Source organism: Pyrus communis, chromosome 16, assembly GCF_041283825.1.
Source record: "Pyrus communis isolate YQ-2024b chromosome 16, ASM4128382v1, whole genome shotgun sequence".
Taxonomy (NCBI): domain Eukaryota; kingdom Viridiplantae; phylum Streptophyta; class Magnoliopsida; order Rosales; family Rosaceae; genus Pyrus; species Pyrus communis.
In genome coordinates, this window is record NC_142580.1 from 9,098,636 (window position 1) to 9,118,290 (window position 19,655).

A 19,655-nucleotide genomic window follows, 5' to 3' on the forward strand; every position below is an offset into this window, starting at 1 on the left:
TAATGTTCGTAGCACGGTAAGAAATGTCAGTTTCACCTCGACAATGGCCAAACCTCCACCACATGGGAAGAAAAGTCTTTACCTAACCTCATACCTGGGTAGAAAATGATGAACCGTATATAGTTTTAGACAAATTGTTTTTCATCTGTTATTTTCCTCTGAACCAAACATTGGATATTATTGATTGAGATTCCCCTACTAGATTGGGAATATATATTAATATATATGTCAGCATCGTATTGAGAAAACTTTGTATGCCTTGTCCACCACATCATGGCTTAGGTTCTGCCAGACCTCATAAGCAATAATTCATGGGCAAAGTGCTATGCTCTTTGTGCGTATATATATGTCAATTTTTGATGTGTCACGAAAATGATGTTTCTGTAGTTTCTATCGAATTTTAGTTGTTAGTTTTCCAAATTGTATTTTCTCAAGCAAATTAGGTTATGCAATGATCTATTAGGAGAAAATGGCCAACTAAACTATGATGACATTGACTCCAAGTGCATAAAAATTTGAATTAATCTGTGAATCCAGATGAGTTCAAATCAGGTGATTTGACCAAGGAACTAATAAAGGTGGGTAGGATTTTCTCTTTCTAATATTGAAAGAATTTCTCAAATTCGAATCTCTTTCTACTTCTCTCGCCAATTACGTCATGATGAATTTAATAGTATTTCTAATATTGAAATAATTTACAAGTTTGAATTCTCAATGTGCAGCACTTCTTAATTCTCGCAATTCATTTTGTGGTTAACTTTCAATCTTGCACAAGCGAGAATCATTAATTGGAAAGTGTGAGGGACGTTCTAATCATGATTTTTGCTCAATTCCAACTTCTACTCGATCGCTCTGGCGCTTTTTCACTCTAACTCTAAACACGTCAACACACTCTTGTAGTTTACGCTTTTTTAAGTGAAATTCAAGCAAATAAAAGAAGGAAAAAATATAAAATATAAACAAAAAGTAGTTGGGTACATAAATAAAAAAGAAAACTAACGAAAAGTTCAAAAATACTTTTGTTTTAATGAAAAAGAATAAATAAAGGTGTATGTGAATAGTACCAGGAAAGGTAAAAATATGATTTTTCGTTAAAAGTGAACAGTACCGAGAGTGTTTCGTTAAAACTCTCTAAATAAAATGATGAATGAAATTGAATTTCGCCAAGTTAGTGCTGCATTTAACAGTAAAAAATAATTCTAAGATCGGAGCAAAATTTGGTAGTAATTGTTGGTTGGCATAGTTTTTTACATACTAAGAGGAGGGTCAGAGGTGGCGGTGACTACTTGTACAAAATGATGATGTCCACAAGTGGGAATTGAAAAGCTAAATTCCTTTTAACCTTCTCCATGACTTATTAGGGCTGAGTGTGACCGAGTCGAAAGAAAACTCGACAGGGGCAAAATCTCATTATGTCCTTCATATCCCACTTGAGACTCTTTCCGTTGGGTTTTACCAGCATGGGGTCCATTTCTTCCAAGCTTTTCCCCTCCTTTTGGTGACATGCTAACATGCATGGCTCTTCCTCCATGGGTTTAATTTTTTTCCTACTTCCTCTTAAATCATATCTTCGAAGACTGGTGAAAAGTATTACACGTCAAATCGGCAAATAAGTTGGATTACTTTTCATATTGTCAATCAGTTTTATGTTAAAATCTTAACATTCTTTATGGTACTAAAGTAGGTTGATGCACGTATGCTGTCGAAAGGCCATATGTGCTCTGCCTCATCCAATCTGTGTTATCTACGTGCTTAGCTTGAAAATTTGTCACACAGTGTGTGGGGACACATCATCTTGCAAGGGTTTATATGTAAGTTAGACTACTCTTTTTTTTTTTTTTTTGGGTCTAACAATCAATTTGTCAGATTAAATGTTAGATTAGAGAGCCGACCAGATTCGAACCCACGTCATAATGCAAAGGCAACACTCATTTCTATCACGGCGGTAGAGAGCCACTTGCAGTAAGTTAAACTATTCTTAATATTACCAATTGATTATGGTAGAATCTAAATAGTTTTTTGTAAAAGTATTTTTGTGTAAAATAGAAAAAATAAATAAAAACCACTTGCAAAAAGTAGGGAAATGACATTTCAATAATGCATAGAAGCAAATTTCAGGTATGCTTTACAATTTCATAAAAAGCGAGTGGTCAATTAAGGCCCTGACTTTCTAAGAGGAAAGTATTTTATTGTATTTCATTTTGGATAATGTTATCCATAGACTTATCTTTCTATACATTTTTTTTAAATTTTAGTCATTGGATTGAATAATATGAGAAAATCAATGACAAATAATTAATAAGAGTGTGTAGAAAATAAAAATAAATGTGTGAATAGCACTATCCATTATTTTTACCCAAAAAAAAAATTATTGGAATTTTTTTTTTAATCATGGTTATTCAGAACTGTAAAAGGCTTGCAGTATTTGGTTGTCTTAAGACTTGGGGCCTTTTAAAATTTTAGGCTTAGAGAAAAAGCCCCAAGTCATTCCAGCTAAACCTATATAAGAGACTTGGGCTTCCAAAGCAGCCGGAGGATTAGCATTTCCTCTTATACCGACTTCGTTAATTTCAAGTAGTAGAATAAGCTTATTCCAGTCCTTGTAAATAAGGTACTTTTATTGTAGAAATTTTATAATTGAAGTCATTCGGTTTCTTAATCTTTCTTTGAAGTTCGTCCACACATAAAATCATTCGAATAGTTGTTCGATTAGTCACTTTAGTTTAATGTGTCAGATAAGTCAACAGTGTAGGTACTAAGTAACATAAGTATGATGAAACGTCTATTTATTTAATATATTTGGATGACTAAACGAACATCGTTTCTAATGTTTATTTTGTGGGGATGATCTTCAAATTAGGATTAAGAAATTGAACAGTTTCGATTATGAATTTTCTATCGTAAAAAAAAGTTATTTGCAAGTGATGGAATGAGTTCATCCTCCAAGAGAGGAACACAAAGTATTATATCCTTCCTAATATATAAGTGCCCTTTTCCACAGACAATGAAAGTTTCGATGCAAAGACAATATACCCACCTCTTTACCTTCGTGCAAGTCGAACTTTCTCTTCGTAAGTTAAAACATTCATAATAGTTTATAGTATTGTAGGGAAAAAAAAAAAAAACCTAGGCCAGAAATATTAATTTCCTCATTTGAAAAGGAAACCATATCCCTTGTTAGGTTCAAATTCAATATGAATTCTAATTTCAGTCTTCAAAAGCATTGCTATTTTCTAGTCCTAAGTAGTTTTGAAATCTCTATCATATTCCTATAAGAACTCACTCCTTATGAATATCATTCATGTCACGCCCTCCTATTCCACAAAAGCTTAAGAAAACCTATAGAGATTAACAAGATCAACTGCTTTACTAATCTTCAGTTAGTCATGGCTAATCCACATGCACCGGTGGGCTTCCACTTCCGCCCCTCCGACCAAGAAATCATCCGGTTCTTTCTCTACACGATGGTGGTCAAGAGAGAGCCTCTAATGCTGCTATACAACAACTTTGTGCATGTGGATGACCTCTTTAGTGACAAAGAACCGCGGGAAATATGGGAAGACTATGGAGGAGATCAACTTTGCGATGACGAAGGCTTATATTTCTTTTGCGAGCTCAAGAGGTTAAACTTGAAGGGTTCCTATATCCATCGGAAGATTGGCGTTGGAGGTTCTTGGAGCCAAGGCGAGCCTCCCAAACTTGTTTACTACAAGGATGGAAATGGTAACGCTTACCCTATTGGCCGAAAGAGAAAATTTCGGTACGAGAATCAACAGTCAGAGGAACATGGAGGGTGGCATTTAGATGAATATAGTCTTGTTGGTGGTGGTGATGGTCATGAACAAAATGCCTCCGAGAATTACTATAATGCTAGTAGTTCTAATTATGATTCTTATTTTGTGATTTGTCAGTTAAGGAAGAATGAGAGGTCTTACGTGAACAAGAAAAATGGTCGATAATTAAGATATTGTACATTGTTCAAAATTTTTTTTTTTTAAGATAATGTACAGTTAGGTCATAGCGTTTGTAATTAAATTTTATTCTTAGTTAATTTTTTGTAAACAGAATGACTATTTTTGTTTCCAACCAAATATTTCTGGTTCAAGAATTTATGTTTAGAGTTTAGTTTTCTACATACATCTCAACCGGATCGAGATGAAAATCACAATAAAACTTTCCAATTAACCAGCCCACGGATAGTTGACAAGAAAGTTTCTAATTAACATTCTTTACCAATATAATGGTTATCACACTTTCATTTTTTTTTCTTCTACATTATATATGTTTTTTCGATACAAGTGATAACATAGAGTCATAATTAAACTCAGGATCTCAAGTTCAAATTAAGAGCAATACTTTTAACCAACAGAACTAAAAGCCCATTGCTAGTTTCTTTCTTCTACAAATCCCTTTAATTTATAATAAATAGAAGTGCACAGAGGTCATTAGCTCAGGTGGTGCTGCTTGTACGTTTGTAGTTAGGGACTCTAATGGAGTGATCGGTGTCGATGGACTTCAATCGGCATTATCCAAGGGATTTTGGCATGTGGAGATGGAAGGAGACTCTAACATTCTGGTCGATGCTATTAACAGTGGATCTTCATCCCCTTGACACCTTCTTACCGTTATCCATAATGTGCAAAAGTTGGCATATAACTTTCAGTTTATCTCAGTTCATTAGCTAACTTTGTAGTTGATGTTTTGGCTTATGTGAGTCATTTTTATGATATTTTTGCTCGTTTGAGATCGCTCTTGCCTTGCCTAGTGAGGCAAGAGTGATGTAAATTTGGAATTTTGTTAATTTTAGCTGCTCTAGGGCTTCTCCTTCAAATTTTTTATTTATTTTTTAAATAAAAAAGCTTAGTGAGCAGTGGAGGCATTGGTAGTTACTGACCCCAATAAGCCTCTAAATCTTCCCTTTCAATTTTTTTTAACCCCTATATACCAACTATAAAGTAGATGAAACAAGGACCTTAATCAATATTTTTTAATAGCACAAACTAAACTACGTCGTTTTGTTATATTTCAATTAAAAAATAAGTTGAGCACACTAACTTCTCAAACTCGTTGAAGACTTTGTCAAACGCGCACAAGGACTTCTCCATGCCAGACTCTGCGACTCCTCCACCTCCATGACAAACTCCATATCTTCAATCTCAATTTGTTAAAGTTCGATTAAACACACCCACCGTATTTGGTTTCTAATATCACGGAATCTCCAATTCTCAATCATCGACAATTTTGGGTTAAACTCTGTTTACTATTCTGAAGTTTTGTAGTTTTCAACATTTAGTACATCAAGTTTTTTTCGTCCCAGAGTCATACCTAAAGTGTAAATTTTGGGACAGTCTTATACATTCGTTAGTCAAACTGTTAAATCTGCCGTTAATTGTGATGTGGCGCCCATGTGGACAATGACTGGGTGCCACATATCATTTAGAGGTCCATGTGGAAATTAAAAATAAAAAAAATTAAACATTAAAAAAGTTTAAAAAGTTTAAAAAATTACAAAAACAAAAATGTTGTCTTCATCCTCAAACCCCCGACCCTCCTTCCCTTCTCCCTCCCTTCCCTCCTTTGCACCCACCCAACCTCTGCACATCCATCATTCCCTCACCCCACCCCTTCCCCAACGGCACCGTCCAAAACCATCGCTCGCACGCCACGCCCTAGCTATCAGGCCCCTAAATATTTTTCTTTTCTTTTATGGGCTGTTCCTTACCCCCACGACATTCCAATGAGGTACCTGTTCCACGAGGTCCGAGGCTCGTCAAAGGAGTATCTCGGGTCGTCGAATGACATCCGACCTGCGTTGAGCGACATCCGACCCGCGTCAAGCGAAAACCTTGGATCCGTGTCGCATGAGCGCCGGTCGAAGCCGTAATCGGCGATGTCCGACTGGGTTTCTCTGAATTGTCTCTCGATTGGCTTCTCCAGCTTCTGCTTTTGCCTCCATTTTTTTTGTTGAAAATCAAAGATGCTGACCAGAAGCTGCCCGCAATCTCCTTCAGGTCTCGCTTCTTCGTCTATGAATCAAGATCTATACGATCTTTCATAGGTTTCAACCTGCGTCAGTAGACAGTGCTTCCTTCTTGTTAGGATTTCGTCGGTCATCCTGGTGAAAGAGTGTCCAGAGAGTGTTCCGAACCCTAATGTTGCAAGACTTCCTATGCGGCTCAAACACGCTGGAGAAGCCCCGTTTTTAGAGGCTAAGAAAAACTTGGTTTTTTAGAGCTCCGGGAAAAATGAGGTGGGTCGGTTTTTATTGGAAGAGAATGCCCCACCACCGGCAATGGGGGGCTTGAAAATGGCCCTAAGAGCGGCCGCAACGATGGAGGAAGCAGGGGGCTTTCGAGAAGTGGACGAGGAAGAAGTGTTTGTTGAAGGCTCCAACACGGCAAGGCGTTTGCAGAGGCGTGAAGGGCAAAAGCCTGTGAAATGCTCTTCCGGGCGGCGGTCGCAGGAGGTGGAGAGTCCTGATGATATTTAGGGCCTGATACTTAGGGTTAGAAAGGGGATAATTTTTTATTTTTTTTAATTTTTAATTTCCACGTGAATTCCTAAATGATATGTGGCGTCCAATCATTGTCCACATAGGCACCACATCATCAGTTAACGGAAGACTTAACAGCCAGACAAATGGATGTATGAAACTGTCCCAAAATTAACACTTTAGTATGACTCTGAGACGAAAAAAACTTGATGTACTAAATGTTAAAAACCACCAAACATGATGGTATTAAATAGTCTTTTGTCCACAATTTTTTCATCTTAAATTTATTTGGGTTTCTAGGGTTTCACTCAATTCTGCTGGTTAATTTAGTCGGCCTTTTTACTGGAACTTTTCAATTGAATTTATATGTAGTAACCGGAAGGTGGCTTTATATGGTTTCTGATCATTCGATCTAGATGGCTTGAATATTTGGATTTATATAAATATGATAACGAGCTGAAGATTGAAGTGTCGATTTAGGTTCTTTTTTAATTGCTTTTAGTTTTGGTTGAGTCAATGGTCTAATTTGATCGAACTTGTGTTATGACTTGTGTTATGTTACTCTTTTTCTTAGTATTATTTAAAACAATTATGGAGTGGTACTTTAAGAGAAAATCAACATAAGATACTCTTTGATTCTCTACAATGAATATTCAAAGTTTAACTAAAGGTAACATAGAAAGTATACTAGCAAATCTTCCTAGAGATCCTAGACTTCGCCTTTGGATATCAAAATATGATCTAAATATTAGAGATCAAGTTCGAAGAGCTTATTTACATAAACAATTGTTTCAACCTCGAAGCCATCAATTTTCATATTGTATGCATTGAAAAATATGTTTTGATAAGCGTTTCTAAAATATTAGAACATATCATGGACAATTATAAATAAAATTACTATCAATTTCTTAGAGCTATTTTTTGACTTCGTCGTTGTAAATTTTGACTTCGTCATTGTTTTTTTTTTTTTAGTACATCAATATTTTTACACTAAGGAGAGGAGGAGTTCGGCAAGGCGACACCATAGGCAGGGTAAATTGGTATCAAATTCGCTATCCACAAGATTTAAATTTAAGACATCTCACTTTTAAGTGAAGATGAATACCATCAGACCGTAGTATTAAGTATCAAATGAGTAAAGAATTATTTGGAAAAGAACGACGAAAGGCTGTCACATTACGAAACGACATCGTTTTGGCGACCGCTAACGATCCACCTTCCCTCGGATTCGACGATCCTATTGGTTCGACTCTGCACTGCATTTACCACCACCAGCACCCTCCCGCCATGTATTTATGATCGCCACTCCACCACTCTACCGCTCCGTCACTCCACCGCTCTACTCCCTTCTCCCGGCTGCTAGGGTTTCCGATTCCCAAATGTCGCAGACCCATTTCAGCAAGGGCGACGAAGTCGAGGTCGTCACGAAGCCCTCCCGCGGTTCCACCGGGCCGTACTACCCCGCGACGGTGCGCCGCTCCGTGGTCAAGGACAAGGCCCACATTTTAGTCCAGTACCAAACCCTGACGACCCCCAACGCCGTCAGCCCCAGACTCCTCCAGGAGATAGTCGAATTAGGCAATGTGAGGCCCGCACCGCCGAGGGAGCTCTACCAGTTCTTCAAGGTGGGCGACGACGTCGACGCCTACAGAGAAAATGGGTGGTCTCGCGGGACTGTGACGGACATTCTGGAGAACTCCAAGTACTTAGTTGCGCTGCGGGGTGAGGAATTTGAGTGCGAGCAGTGTGATTTGAGGATTCACAGAGACTGGGATGATGGCTCTTGGGTCCCTCCTTTTCAAGAAGAGGTCTTTTTCTTTGATTTTTTTTTTTTTTATATATAATTTTTTTAAATTAATGGGTATTATTTTTTGATTATTTTCTGTATGAATTTATTTGCAATGGGTTTAATTTTGTTTGATATGATTGTGACATTTTTTGGGATAGTAGGTAGAAATGTTCACAATCACCAAACATATATGCTATAGTAAGATTATTATTTCTCCATGGTTTCAATAGGAAAAAGAATCGCCTGTGAAATTTATGACAAAAGTTATGTTTCCTTCGAGGTCAAAACATGTTTTCGATATTGCGATTAAGTCAAATCAACATTTTGTGCTTTCAGCGAGAGGTAGCCAAGTGGCTTTAATCTTAGTTGAAGAGGATGTATCCATTGACTTAGGCCAAAATACGAAATTATTTATCGACTTAAACCAAATTCTGTACTATATTATAGTATGCAATTGTTCAAGGTAGATTCTTGGTGCAAGTGGTTGACATCAAATTAGAATATTAATTTTCAATCGTAAGTCATTATTTTATGGTTTGCTTTGTAAAAAGTGATTATGTATATATAATTATATATTAATCTTTCGTTTGGTGCAGCTTTGTGTAAGCGATTTATGGTGTTTGCTTTCTGTTTTTGATGTTCTGGTGATTCAGTGGTTGCTAATGTCTTCCATGAATACATTTTCTAGTTATGCGTTTCTGGGTAATTGTTCTTGTACAATGTACAGCTTTCTCGGTTTTGAATGTGTACTCAGGTTTTGAAAACTTGAATTGCAGAATAGTTCGTCTGGGATGGTGGTGAAATCTAGAAAGTTAGTATTGAAATTTAAGTGCGGCAAGAAACCATTGGGAGCAAGCTTTGAAAACGGGACTGTGGTGGAGGTCAGCAGCGACGAGGAAGGCTACAAGGATGCTTGGTACACTGCGAAAATAATTGATCATGTAGGAAATAACAAGTACCTGGTGGAATACCTGTACCTGGTAACGGATGACGGAACAAAGGATCCCTTGAGAGAAGAAACATGGGCAAGTTATATTAGACCTTGTCCTCCTGCACTTCCATCGGTTGCTCATTTCAAAGTGCTCCAGAAAGTCGATGCTTGGTACAATGAGGGATGGTGGGAGGGCACCGTTTCCAAAGTTCTTGGCGGCTTAATGTATGTTGTCTATTTCAGCTCCACCAACGAAGAATTAATGTTTGAACATTCCAATTTGAGGCCTCGACAGGACTGGATTAACGGACAATGGATCCCTGCTTAATTGGTATGACTTCCAAAAGCTTTTATTTACTGTACATATCAAAACCTTTTGCAATGTCTTTGCACTTTTGCTTTCTGTTTTTGCTTGGATGGCAAGAAATGAGAAAGCATTACTTATTGGAAGCTTGTTCTCGCTGAAAAATAGATTTAAATTAAGAAACTCTACAATTGAGGATCTCTAATTAGATTCCTTATTTTTGTTGTACAGGTGACCTAAAACGGACATGATCACGAAGAGTTTGCTGACATAAGGAAATAGGAAAAAGAAAGAAGCAAAGGAGACTTATCGACTATGTACTTCGTAGCGCTTCTTCGATTGTTAATGTATAAAAATAGATTTAGCTCGTCTACTAACAACTGTTGTATTAAAATGTTCTGGAGAGTGCCTTAATCCATAAATTTATCAAATTTAACGGTCCTCGATCGTGCTCATGAATTTCATTGTTTGGTTGCCGGAACATGCACTGAGTGTCTTGAATGATAAAATGCAGGAAAATTCAGGTGAATTGGGATGCAGAGCTGAAGATGCAGAAAACTATGCCAATGTTCAGCAGGGTCACAAAGGTAAAAGTAAATAGTGATGAAATTTACCATTTGCCAGGGTTCTTTGACACTTCCGACATCTTTGGATTTATAGCTAATGACAAGATTTTCGGAAACTCAGATAATAGATAGAGTCTTCTTCGATCATATGACCTTGTCATTCCTCTGCAACACATACAAGGATTGTTAGGAATGTCTGATTGCTTGTAATCCCACGATAGTACCGAAGTTATTTTCTGCTACTACAATGTCAGGGACATATGCGCATATAGAACACGTTATAAATCAAAAATTGAACTAGAGGACCACTAAACAGACAATACGGACGCACTAAACTGTGGTTGTATACGGGTTATTGTCCTTTTAATGTCTCTAGCCCTATTTTTAGTTAAAAAATTGTCACTTGTTCTGTCTGTAAATGTTTTCCTAATATCTGTATGAGATCGACATGTGGTTTATTAAGGATCGTTTGATAACCATTTTGTTTTCAACCTTTTGTTGTCAAACAAGATTCCAATTTTCATATTTCAAAAAAGTGAATACAAACTGAAAACTAAAAACGAAATGGTTAAGCAATTTTGGCCATTTCTTTGTTTGGCAATAGGTACCTGCAAACATGAGGAACAATTCTCATCATGTCTCATGATTGAAGAAAATAAGATTTGGGTTTTCACGCTCACTATCTCCATTGTGAATCTCTCAATGTATTTTAGAATTTAAAATAAATAATAATGTAATAAGGGTAATAATATCTACGCACCTCTTTTAACCTCTCATACACCTATTACTAATTATGTCTTTTGATTTTTTTCAACTCATCTAATTCGTCGGCCGAAATTTGAGAAATGTGGGTGGAAGGTAAAAGGGGTATATGTGGACCACTTGGGTTCAGCCTGTTGGCGCAAAACATTTCTTGGATAACCTCCTCGTCATCTGTGGCCCATTGCGATTAACCAACTTGATTAGAGCCCACAAAGCCCATCAATCTGATCAAATTCTATCAACCACCTTACAGTTTGCTTCCAACTCTCGATTTCTCGATTCTCAAAAATCAAAATCCCTAATTTAATTCCAATCCCCTTTTTGTCCCCCAAATTATGGATCAAAGATCCAACCTTTTATCAACGTTTACAATTCGTTTGCTCATAACTCCTCTGTGAAAGTAAAAAATGGCGAACTCTTCTCAGAAGTGAGATCCCACTTCATCTCGATGCATCGGACTGCATTCGATCAAACACCATCTCGAATTTTTCACCCGGTAAGCGATTTCCATACCCTTTTCGTAATTTAATCATCTGGGTAATTTGAATTCTGTTCATATTATTGGAATTTGATCATGAAACCCCAAAGATGTGGTTTTTTCCCGGACGAAGTCGTCCTCCAAATCCTCTCAAAACTACCCATTAAGTCGCTGTTCAGGAGCAAAACTGTTTGTAAACTTTGGTACAGATTGGTTTCCGATAAGTATTTCATTCAATTGTACAATGAAACGTCTGCTAAGAACCCTACGTTATTGGTTGAGGTTTCGGATTCGTCGGGATCGAAATCCGATTTGATTGTCGTGGATAATCGGAGGGGTGTTTCCGAATTTTCATTAGATTTCTTGAGGGATAGGGTTAAGGTCAGAGCATCCTGTAATGGCTTGTTGTGTTGCTCTAGCATTCCTGATAAGGGTGTTTACTATGTTTGTAATCCCATTACTCGGGAGTTCAGGTTGCTTCCGAAGAGTAGGGAGCGCCATGTGACCCGATTTTACCCTGATGGTGAGGCAACCCTGGTGGGATTGGCTTGCAATTTGTCCACTCAGAAGTTTAATGTTGTTTTAGCGGGCTACCATCGGACTTTTGGTCATAGGCCGAATGGAACTTTTTTATGTATGATATTTGATTCTGAGTCGGGCAAATGGAGGAAGTTTGTTTCGTTTCAGGATGATCAGTTCACCCATATGAATAAGAGCCAAGTCGTGTTTGTTAATGGTGCACTTCATTGGTTGACTGGTAGTTCCTGTATTCTCGCGCTTGATTTGGAGTTTGATGTTTGGAGGAAGATGTCATTGCCGGAACAAGTGACTTGTGTGTCCGGAAATAGGTTTTACTTGTTGGAGTCAGATGGTTGCCTGTCGGTGATCCAGATTTCAGATGCTTGGATGAAAATTTGGGTGTTGAAAGGTTACGGGAGAGAGGAGTGGCATTTGGTGGATACGGTGAGTCTTCGATGTATCAAAGGACTTGTGCCGGGCATCTTCCCCATATGTCAGACTGGTGAATGCGTTTTCTTGGCAACCCACAAGCAGATACTGGTATTTTATCGCAAGACTCGTGTGTGGAAAGAGATGTACTCTGTGAAGAACAGCTCTACACTCCCGTTGTGGTACTCGGCACATGCATTTCGGAGCACGATTTTGTCTTGTCAGTAAGATGTGAAACTACATGTCATGCACTTGTTCTGTACATAGATTTCCTATGTTAATTATCTGTATATGTTTGGCCGATTGGGTTTTGTCAACAGCTATCAACATTTGACTTATGCAGTATAAATAATCCTATGCTTTTGGTCGTGGCATATTATCTTCTACTTGTTTTCATCAATTTGAGTATGGGAGCTCTTGCTCATATGCACTCTTGTTCTTGTTTATTTCTATGCATTGGTTCTCATATGATTGCTTTAATTCGAGGGCTAGAAATAAACAGCGGTGCGAAGGGGAAGGAAATGAGTATCTGAAAATCACTTACCTTTGCTTTTTTCACGTTACAATATTATCACAGCTACCAATCTCACATTTATATTATGGTGATATCAAATTAAAAAGGTCTTAACGAGTATCCACTAACAACCAATGAGTTGATTTGCGAAGGGGAAGGAAATGAGTATCTGAAAATCACTTACCTTTGCTTTTTTCACGTTACAATATTATCACAGCTACCAATCTCACATTTATATTATGGTGATATCAAATTAAAAAGGTCTTAACGAGTATCCATTAACAACCAATGAGTGGATTTGCGACCTCTAAGTTGTGGGGAGCACGAATTTGTTGCATTAGTGCTGGCAGCTCATGTTACTGCTTTGGCTGGTCGCTACTACCGTTGTTCCAAAACAATCTATCAGTTCACAAACTTAAGGATACACAATTGTATATCTCCTCTTTATGGGAGAAACTTGCATACAATTGGGAATATTCTCGTGAAAGTGCTAAAGCATAATGCACAAAACAAAAATGATTTATTTTTAGACTTGCTTGAAATTGCTTTTCCAGAAAGCACTTTTACTCATAAGAGAATCTACTCGAAGGGCTCTCATAATAACCATGTTGAAGTTTTCAAGAGGCATATCACAAGAAACACTTCAATGACTCAAACGCATTTTAAAATTTTGGGTAAATTACACTTTCATACCTTAAGTTTGGGGTCTATTTCAATTCCTTACAACATCTTCAAAACATTTCACTTTCATACCTCAAGTACTGTTTTATTTCAAAATAATACATTCGTTACATTTTCCATCCATTGATCCGTTAAGTGCTGATGTGGCTGCCAGATGTATTTCACGTGGCAAAAAAAAAATATTTAAAAAATATTTTTTTTTAAAACCTTAATCTTCCAAAAATAAAATAAAATAAAAAATTGCAACACATCCCTGCAACCCACCCAGCCCATTATTCCTTCCTCCCAAAACCAAAACCCATTAAGAGCAACTCCAGCGTTGGAGCCCTCCCCCTGGCAATACACTATTCAATCCACCTAATGAACAGTAATTGCCCTTAATGAACAGTAAGTAGCCCTGGCAATAGAATTTGCATCTCCACCGTTACACTTCAATAGCCCTGGCAATAGGCAATAAAATATTAGTATTTTTTTTATTTATAAAATTAATACAAAATAATTTTAATTGTAATATCGGATAAGATTTTTAATCGTTCTCGTTGCGCCACGTGTCATTATCCGAAGTATTATTAAATAATACAAAATAATACAAATAAATAATTATAATGAAAATAAGTAACTAGCAAATATATACATATATATATATATATATAAGTAACAAATATAATGAAAATAAGTAAGAAGGCTTCAAGTTTAGTAAATAATAAAAATAAGTAACAAATAAATAATTATAATAAATAATTATCATGCAAATGTATACCTAGCAAATATATATATATATATATATATATATATGTGTTGATCCTAAAAATTACAAAACCTACGTGGCGCGCAGGCCGAGTAACTAATAAGCTAACTACGTCCTTCGGTCGAATGCGGGGCGTGCCAACTCGTCGGCCGAGCCTGGCCGAGGAGTAAAATCTGTTGATGTAGCTTTGAGCGCGTTGCTGACTTCTTTAACTTGCGATTGCGACCGAGGAAGGAACACTCTCGGTCTCTGGGTTCTACAGCCTGAAGACAAGGCTGCTAATTCTGCGGAGTTCACAAATCGTCCGAGCCCGATTCGGTCACTGTGATTATCTTCGTGAGAGTATAAGCACGTCGAATCGAGACCAAGGTGTATGGGCACAGGTACTCGAACGTGATATATGTCTTGATGGTAAACGTAGTTCGGCCGTCGGAATGCCGAACCCTGAAACTCACCTGTGAGTATCCAATCATAAAACCACTCGGCGACCAGTACGCCGAGCAATGTAATTCGTAACACCTAACTATGCCGGGAAAGCTTAGTAAGGTGACCTCTGCCAACAAAGGTTCGAAAACCTTCCTCGACTGAGACTTGGATAGATAATCGGTCGACCTCGACGCAGTGCTGTTTATCCAAATTGAAGATGCTTCTTGGTCGGCTGATTCTGCGGCAGCAGTGCTGTTTATCCAAACTGAAGGTGCTCGCCGGTTGCTTCCACAGTGCTGTTTATCCAAACTGAAGGTGTGTCGGCAGGAAAAAGAAAAGGAAAAATCTCAAGGTGATTGAGAGGTTTTGCGCAGGGCAATTGTATGCTGAGTTGAAGGTCCCCTGAATGTTGCATGATCTCGTGTATTTATAGTACCCCATTCCTTGAAATCTCCTCTGATTTGGATTGGGAGTCCTTGTCCCATTTCGATTCTGGTTCGAACAAACCTACTCCCGCTGGGATTCTGAATCTTCCTCCCTTTGAGGCTTTATTTCTTGCTGGTCGAGAATCCTGGTCGCACCAGGATTTCCTCAATCCTTCCTATTTATCTGGACCTCTTGAGATAGGATTCGGCTGACCCTGCCAGCTGGCCCGGGTTTTATTATCCGGCCCACAGCATCTGTTATTACCTTGGGCCGAGCACATATGACTGCTCGGCCTGCCCAAGATATTTTGGGCCCAAACATTGCCCCCTCGCTTCTGAGGTCGCCGACTGTCACCTCTTGGTCGGGCCTCGACCTTGAAGAAGCGAAGACATTTATTGCTTTTTTGAACTTTACTCCCTTAATGATCATTATTCCTGCATATTTATGAGACATGATTGCACTTTCCTCGTCGCCCCCAACGCGTGGCCACGTGTCGATTCTCCGCCGTTCTTAAAAGCTTCACTCATGGGCCTCGAAACCGTGAACTAATTGAACCGTCTCATCCTTATTAAATGCATTGAACCTGTCGCCACACGCCATCGTGCGTCCTGGATTTTCGACTCCTCGATCCCATTTTCGCAGGTTCCCAAAATATCCGAAATGATTGCACACTTTCCCGGTTACATTTCCCCCCAATCTGAACCAGCGCTTTTGAATTCCAGACGTTTGATATTCATTCTGAAAAGCCTATAAATACCCACATTTCTGCCATTCGCCTCTTACGCCCTCAGAAACTCCAGAATCTCTAATTTCTCATCTTTGTTTGCTCAAATCAAACCTTCCAGACCTTCTGCAATTTTTTAGTTCTTCCTTCTGCAAATGGCCTCCTTTATTTCGAAGCTTTCCGATGAGATCAATAAGTGCAAGTCATTCATCGATCGCAGTGTCGTCAAGACGCTGCGATTTCAAGAGGATATGGCCACCACCCACCAGATTCTGGGTCCCCTCTTCAAAGACGCAGTGCCGTCGTCTGTCACCAACTTGCTCAAGGAGCAATGTCTAACCCCCCTTCTTCAAGGGTTTGACTGGTCGAAATGGTGCTTGGCTCGTCCTCAAGGAGCTTGGCCCTCGACCACCACGGCCTGGGCCGCCTGGGTCGACCGAATGAGCTCCTTCTTCTCCAAGGAGTGGAAGGCTCTCTGCATCTACGATGCCATTATTCTGTCAACCATGGAGATTGCCATGGATAAGGAGCTGCTCATGGCGGCCCTGAGTTTATGGTGTTCGGCCACCAACACCATGGTCCTGCCTTTCGGCCCTCTCGGCCCCACCATCCTCGACGTCTCGGCCATCCTTGGGACTTCCTCGATCGGCCTTCCTATTGAGGCCGCCCTTTCCGGATACCCTTCTCCTCTCGACCTGAAGGCACTATTCGACGAAAGGGCTGTCGAGACGCTAAGCCGGGGTGATCGGGAGCCCTCAAGGGAAGAAGTTCAAAAGCTCCACAAGAACTTCTTCAACTATAACACTCTCATTCTTCATTTCGCCGGCCGAGGCGAGGAAAGCCTTAGGAAGGGAGAGCACGAGGCCTTCCTCTTCTACTGGTACAACAAATTCATTTGTTGTACTCGGTCGAACAAATGCCTGGTGGAGAACATACCGGTGGCCCAGGCACTGGCTAATGGTCGCTTGCTGGCGCTCAGTCCAGCCATACTCGCCAATCTCTACCGTTGCCTGGCCGAGGCGACCATTGGCAAGATCGACCCGCATCAGAATGGACCCCTCTGGGTGTTCCAACTCTGGTTGCAGGTTTACTTCTCTACTCTTCGACCGGAGGTCCCTGCCTTCCAGCGAACGGCCGCCCTCGGTCTTCAACTGGCATCTCGACCGGCACCACCTCACCGGGCCGACGAGGTTTTCAAACACTTCCTCGGCCTAGATGTCCTCTCGGATGACGAGTTCCTGGTGTGCCGGCGCCAGGAGTACCCTTCCTCGCTCAAGCTTACTACGGCCGCGTGGGCCGCGTCCGAGGATGCGGACATTCGTCAGCGCTGGGGGTCGTTTGTTTTGGCTCGCGACCTTCCACTGGGTTGCGATGCCCGCCGAGCTGGCTGGGAGGTCTACCACCCCCATTTTGTCGCCCGGCAGCTCGGCTATATTCAAGGCAGCCCCGTCCCCCTGCTCGCTTCTCGGTCACTCCTAAGTCGGGGGCGTCTTACCGGTTCCTTTGAGAGGGAGTGCAAGACGTCCGACCAGGAGTTCCAAGAGAAGTGCAGGAAATTCAGGATTCGGTCGGCGGTCCCTGAATCTCTGGGAATTGATACCTTCGGGGACTGGTGGGAGGAGTACACCGGCAACTTCTTCGGCGCCCCGGCCGAAGAGCTGGCGATGAAGATCTTCGGCGACCGCCCTAGGTCAACATCCTCGACACAGCCTAAGGAGTCGACCCAAGGTAGTCTTTTCGTTCTTCTTTCCTCCTTTGTTTTACAACTTGATCCTCGTTGCTAATTACTTCGCTTTTCAGGGGTTCGCGTGCCGAGGACGGTGGAGGTGGTCGCCGCGGTGGCAAAGGCGAAGAAAGCGCCTATGAAGAGGACCCTTGTCACCGAGCGGTCGATCCCTGCCAAACGCCCCCACCAAGGGGCCGAGCCGGCGGAAGAGGCCCCTCGTCCTTCTAAGCGCGTCAAGAAATTGGCGAAGAAAGGCGACCGGGAGATTCATGTCGTCCCCAGTGACACTACTGGGACGCCCGCTCCTGCCGGCTCTCCATCTGTGCCGGCTGCCCAGGCACCTCCAACCTCGAATCCTCCAGCCGTCTCTCAGGCCGACCCAATCGTCGCACCCGCGTCTGCTCATACTTCAGAGCCGGTCGTGGCGCCCAAAATGGGGAAATCGGCTGCTCCTGCCGAAACACCCCCGACTCCAACGGTCGTTTTGGAGGTATAATTCTGCTTCTATTCTTGTTCCTTCAGGTTTCTTGGTCGTAAAATAATCTCTTTTTGTCCAGGATGTCGAGAGCGAGAGCGAAGAGGTCCCCCTGGAACGCCGTCGCCGACCAGTCAGTTCTCCTCCCGTCTGTCCTTCTCCGGTTGTGGAGGCGGCCACTCGACCGACTCCTCCAGTGGCGGATCGTGGCAAGAGACCCATGGTCGACCCTGAGGCCACGGCCGAGTCGCCGATTCATCCGCAGGATGCAGATCTCCCCATTCCTCCGCAGGAAGTCTCTTCGGCCTTTGTAAGTCTTTCTTCTTTTGTGTTGATTCTCTTTTGATACATGTTTTTAAGACCATTACATGTCAGGTGCCCGAACATTCATTTCACCGGCAATTTTATGCGCCGAGGTGCGTTGTTTATATTTCCTGGCCGCCATCGTGGCCATCAAATGTAGATGACCTCCATCGGCCGCGTGAATTGCGTAGCGGTCTGAGGCACTGGGCTCGGCCATTAAGTTCCCTGGGTTCGAGCAATGACCCAGAGGGCATGGCCGAAGTCTCTTCTCGGCAGGTCTCAAACATTCTCCTTTTTCCTTTATGCACTACATCACGTCTTTACTGTTCTTCACCAAATTTTCCTCTTATGTGCAGCCGTCCTGGGAAATGGAGCTTGACGCTCTACTCCAGAGCACGACCGGTGAGGCCGGCTCTTCTGCTGCTCCGGCCGAATCGGTGGGAGCCACGCCCGCCGAAGTCTTCGTGAAGCTGCACGAAGTCTTGTCTCTGACTGCTTCTCAAGCTCTCCGGTGCAAAGGCCTCGACTCTGTTGGAGAGTGTCTCAATGACCTCGCCAGCGGTGGTCATCTGAGCCCGGAGGGTATCTCTTTCCTTACCGACCTCTTGGAGCGAACTCGGCAACACTTTCTTGTCTTCGAGCGAGCCTTGCAGGCCGAGGACGACTTGAAGGTGGCCAAGGTCGCGCATGAGGCCGGCCGAGTGGAGATGGAGGCACTCAAGGCGAAGAAAGCCAAGCTGTCCGAGTTCGATCGCCAGATCTCTGACCTCCAACGTCAGATTTCTGACCTTCAACGGCAAAGGTCGGCCGCTGCCTCTGAGCTTGAGAAGGACTTTGAGGCCAACAAGACTCGGCTAACGGCCTTCGCTGCCGGTGCACGGCGTATCCAGCAACTGCAATGCAACAAGAAGACCCGGCAGGCTGAGATAATTTTGAGCGAAGCCAAGTGGCTGGAGCTAAAAGCTGCCCTTGAGACCTTCCTCCCTTCGACCCCTTAGGAATTTAATCATTGTATTTGTTCTCTTGTAATGAATCTTTTGTTATCAATACAATGGTTATTTTGCCATTAATACAATGGTCGTTTTGCTGTCAGTATAATGGACTTACTCTTGCATTTCCCATGTAATTGGGTAGTACTTCTTTAAAAACTTTCCATTAATCGGCAATTTGTGAACTGAACCCGTCCGATCTTGTAAATGATATGCCCCCTTGCCGAGGACTTTGTGAACGATGAATGGCCCTTCCCAATTTGGCGACCACTTACCAAACCTGGGGTCTTTGATTCCAATAGGCAACACAATTTGCCAAACCAATTCTCCTTCGCCGAACGTTTTTTGTCTTACACGCTGGTTATATGCTCG

The 19,655-nt window shown here is 41.4% G+C and overlaps 4 protein-coding genes across 5 annotated transcripts; all 4 read left to right on the forward strand.

Annotated features, from left to right (window-relative positions):
- The first annotated feature begins 3,386 nt into the window (after positions 1–3,386).
- On the forward strand, positions 3,387–3,959 carry LOC137732641 (uncharacterized). Its single transcript, XM_068471942.1, has one exon. It carries the CDS (start codon positions 3,387–3,389, stop codon positions 3,957–3,959), a length of 573 nt encoding a protein of 190 aa, XP_068328043.1.
- Positions 3,960–5,537: 1,578 nt separating this feature from the next.
- Positions 5,538–10,452, forward strand: LOC137730492 (protein AGENET DOMAIN (AGD)-CONTAINING P1). 2 transcript variants are annotated; one of them, XR_015957572.1, is made up of 4 exons: positions 5,538–8,301; positions 9,059–9,544; positions 9,749–9,864; positions 10,032–10,452. XR_015957572.1 is itself a non-coding variant. In XM_068469478.2 (3 exons), exons 1-2 carry the CDS (start codon positions 7,789–7,791, stop codon positions 9,539–9,541), a joined length of 996 nt encoding a protein of 331 aa, XP_068325579.1. In that variant the 5' UTR covers positions 5,538–7,788; the 3' UTR covers positions 9,542–9,544; positions 9,749–9,958. The 2 variants fall into 2 exon arrangements, 1 of the variants encoding a protein (XP_068325579.1); XM_068469478.2 differs by lacking the exon at positions 10,032–10,452 and having other exon boundaries at positions 9,749–9,958.
- A 659-nt stretch (positions 10,453–11,111) lies between these two features.
- LOC137731850 (F-box protein At5g49610) lies at positions 11,112–12,645 on the forward strand. Its single transcript, XM_068471093.2, has one exon. It carries the CDS (start codon positions 11,420–11,422, stop codon positions 12,497–12,499), a length of 1,080 nt encoding a protein of 359 aa, XP_068327194.1. The 5' UTR covers positions 11,112–11,419; the 3' UTR covers positions 12,500–12,645.
- A 3,720-nt stretch (positions 12,646–16,365) lies between these two features.
- LOC148689927 (uncharacterized) lies at positions 16,366–19,292 on the forward strand. The gene is made up of 6 exons (XM_088687138.1): positions 16,366–16,557; positions 16,876–17,130; positions 17,215–17,518; positions 17,591–18,006; positions 18,074–18,301; positions 18,651–19,292. Exons 1-6 carry the CDS (start codon positions 16,366–16,368, stop codon positions 19,290–19,292), a joined length of 2,037 nt encoding a protein of 678 aa, XP_088543264.1.
- Positions 19,293–19,655: the final 363 nt, after the last annotated feature.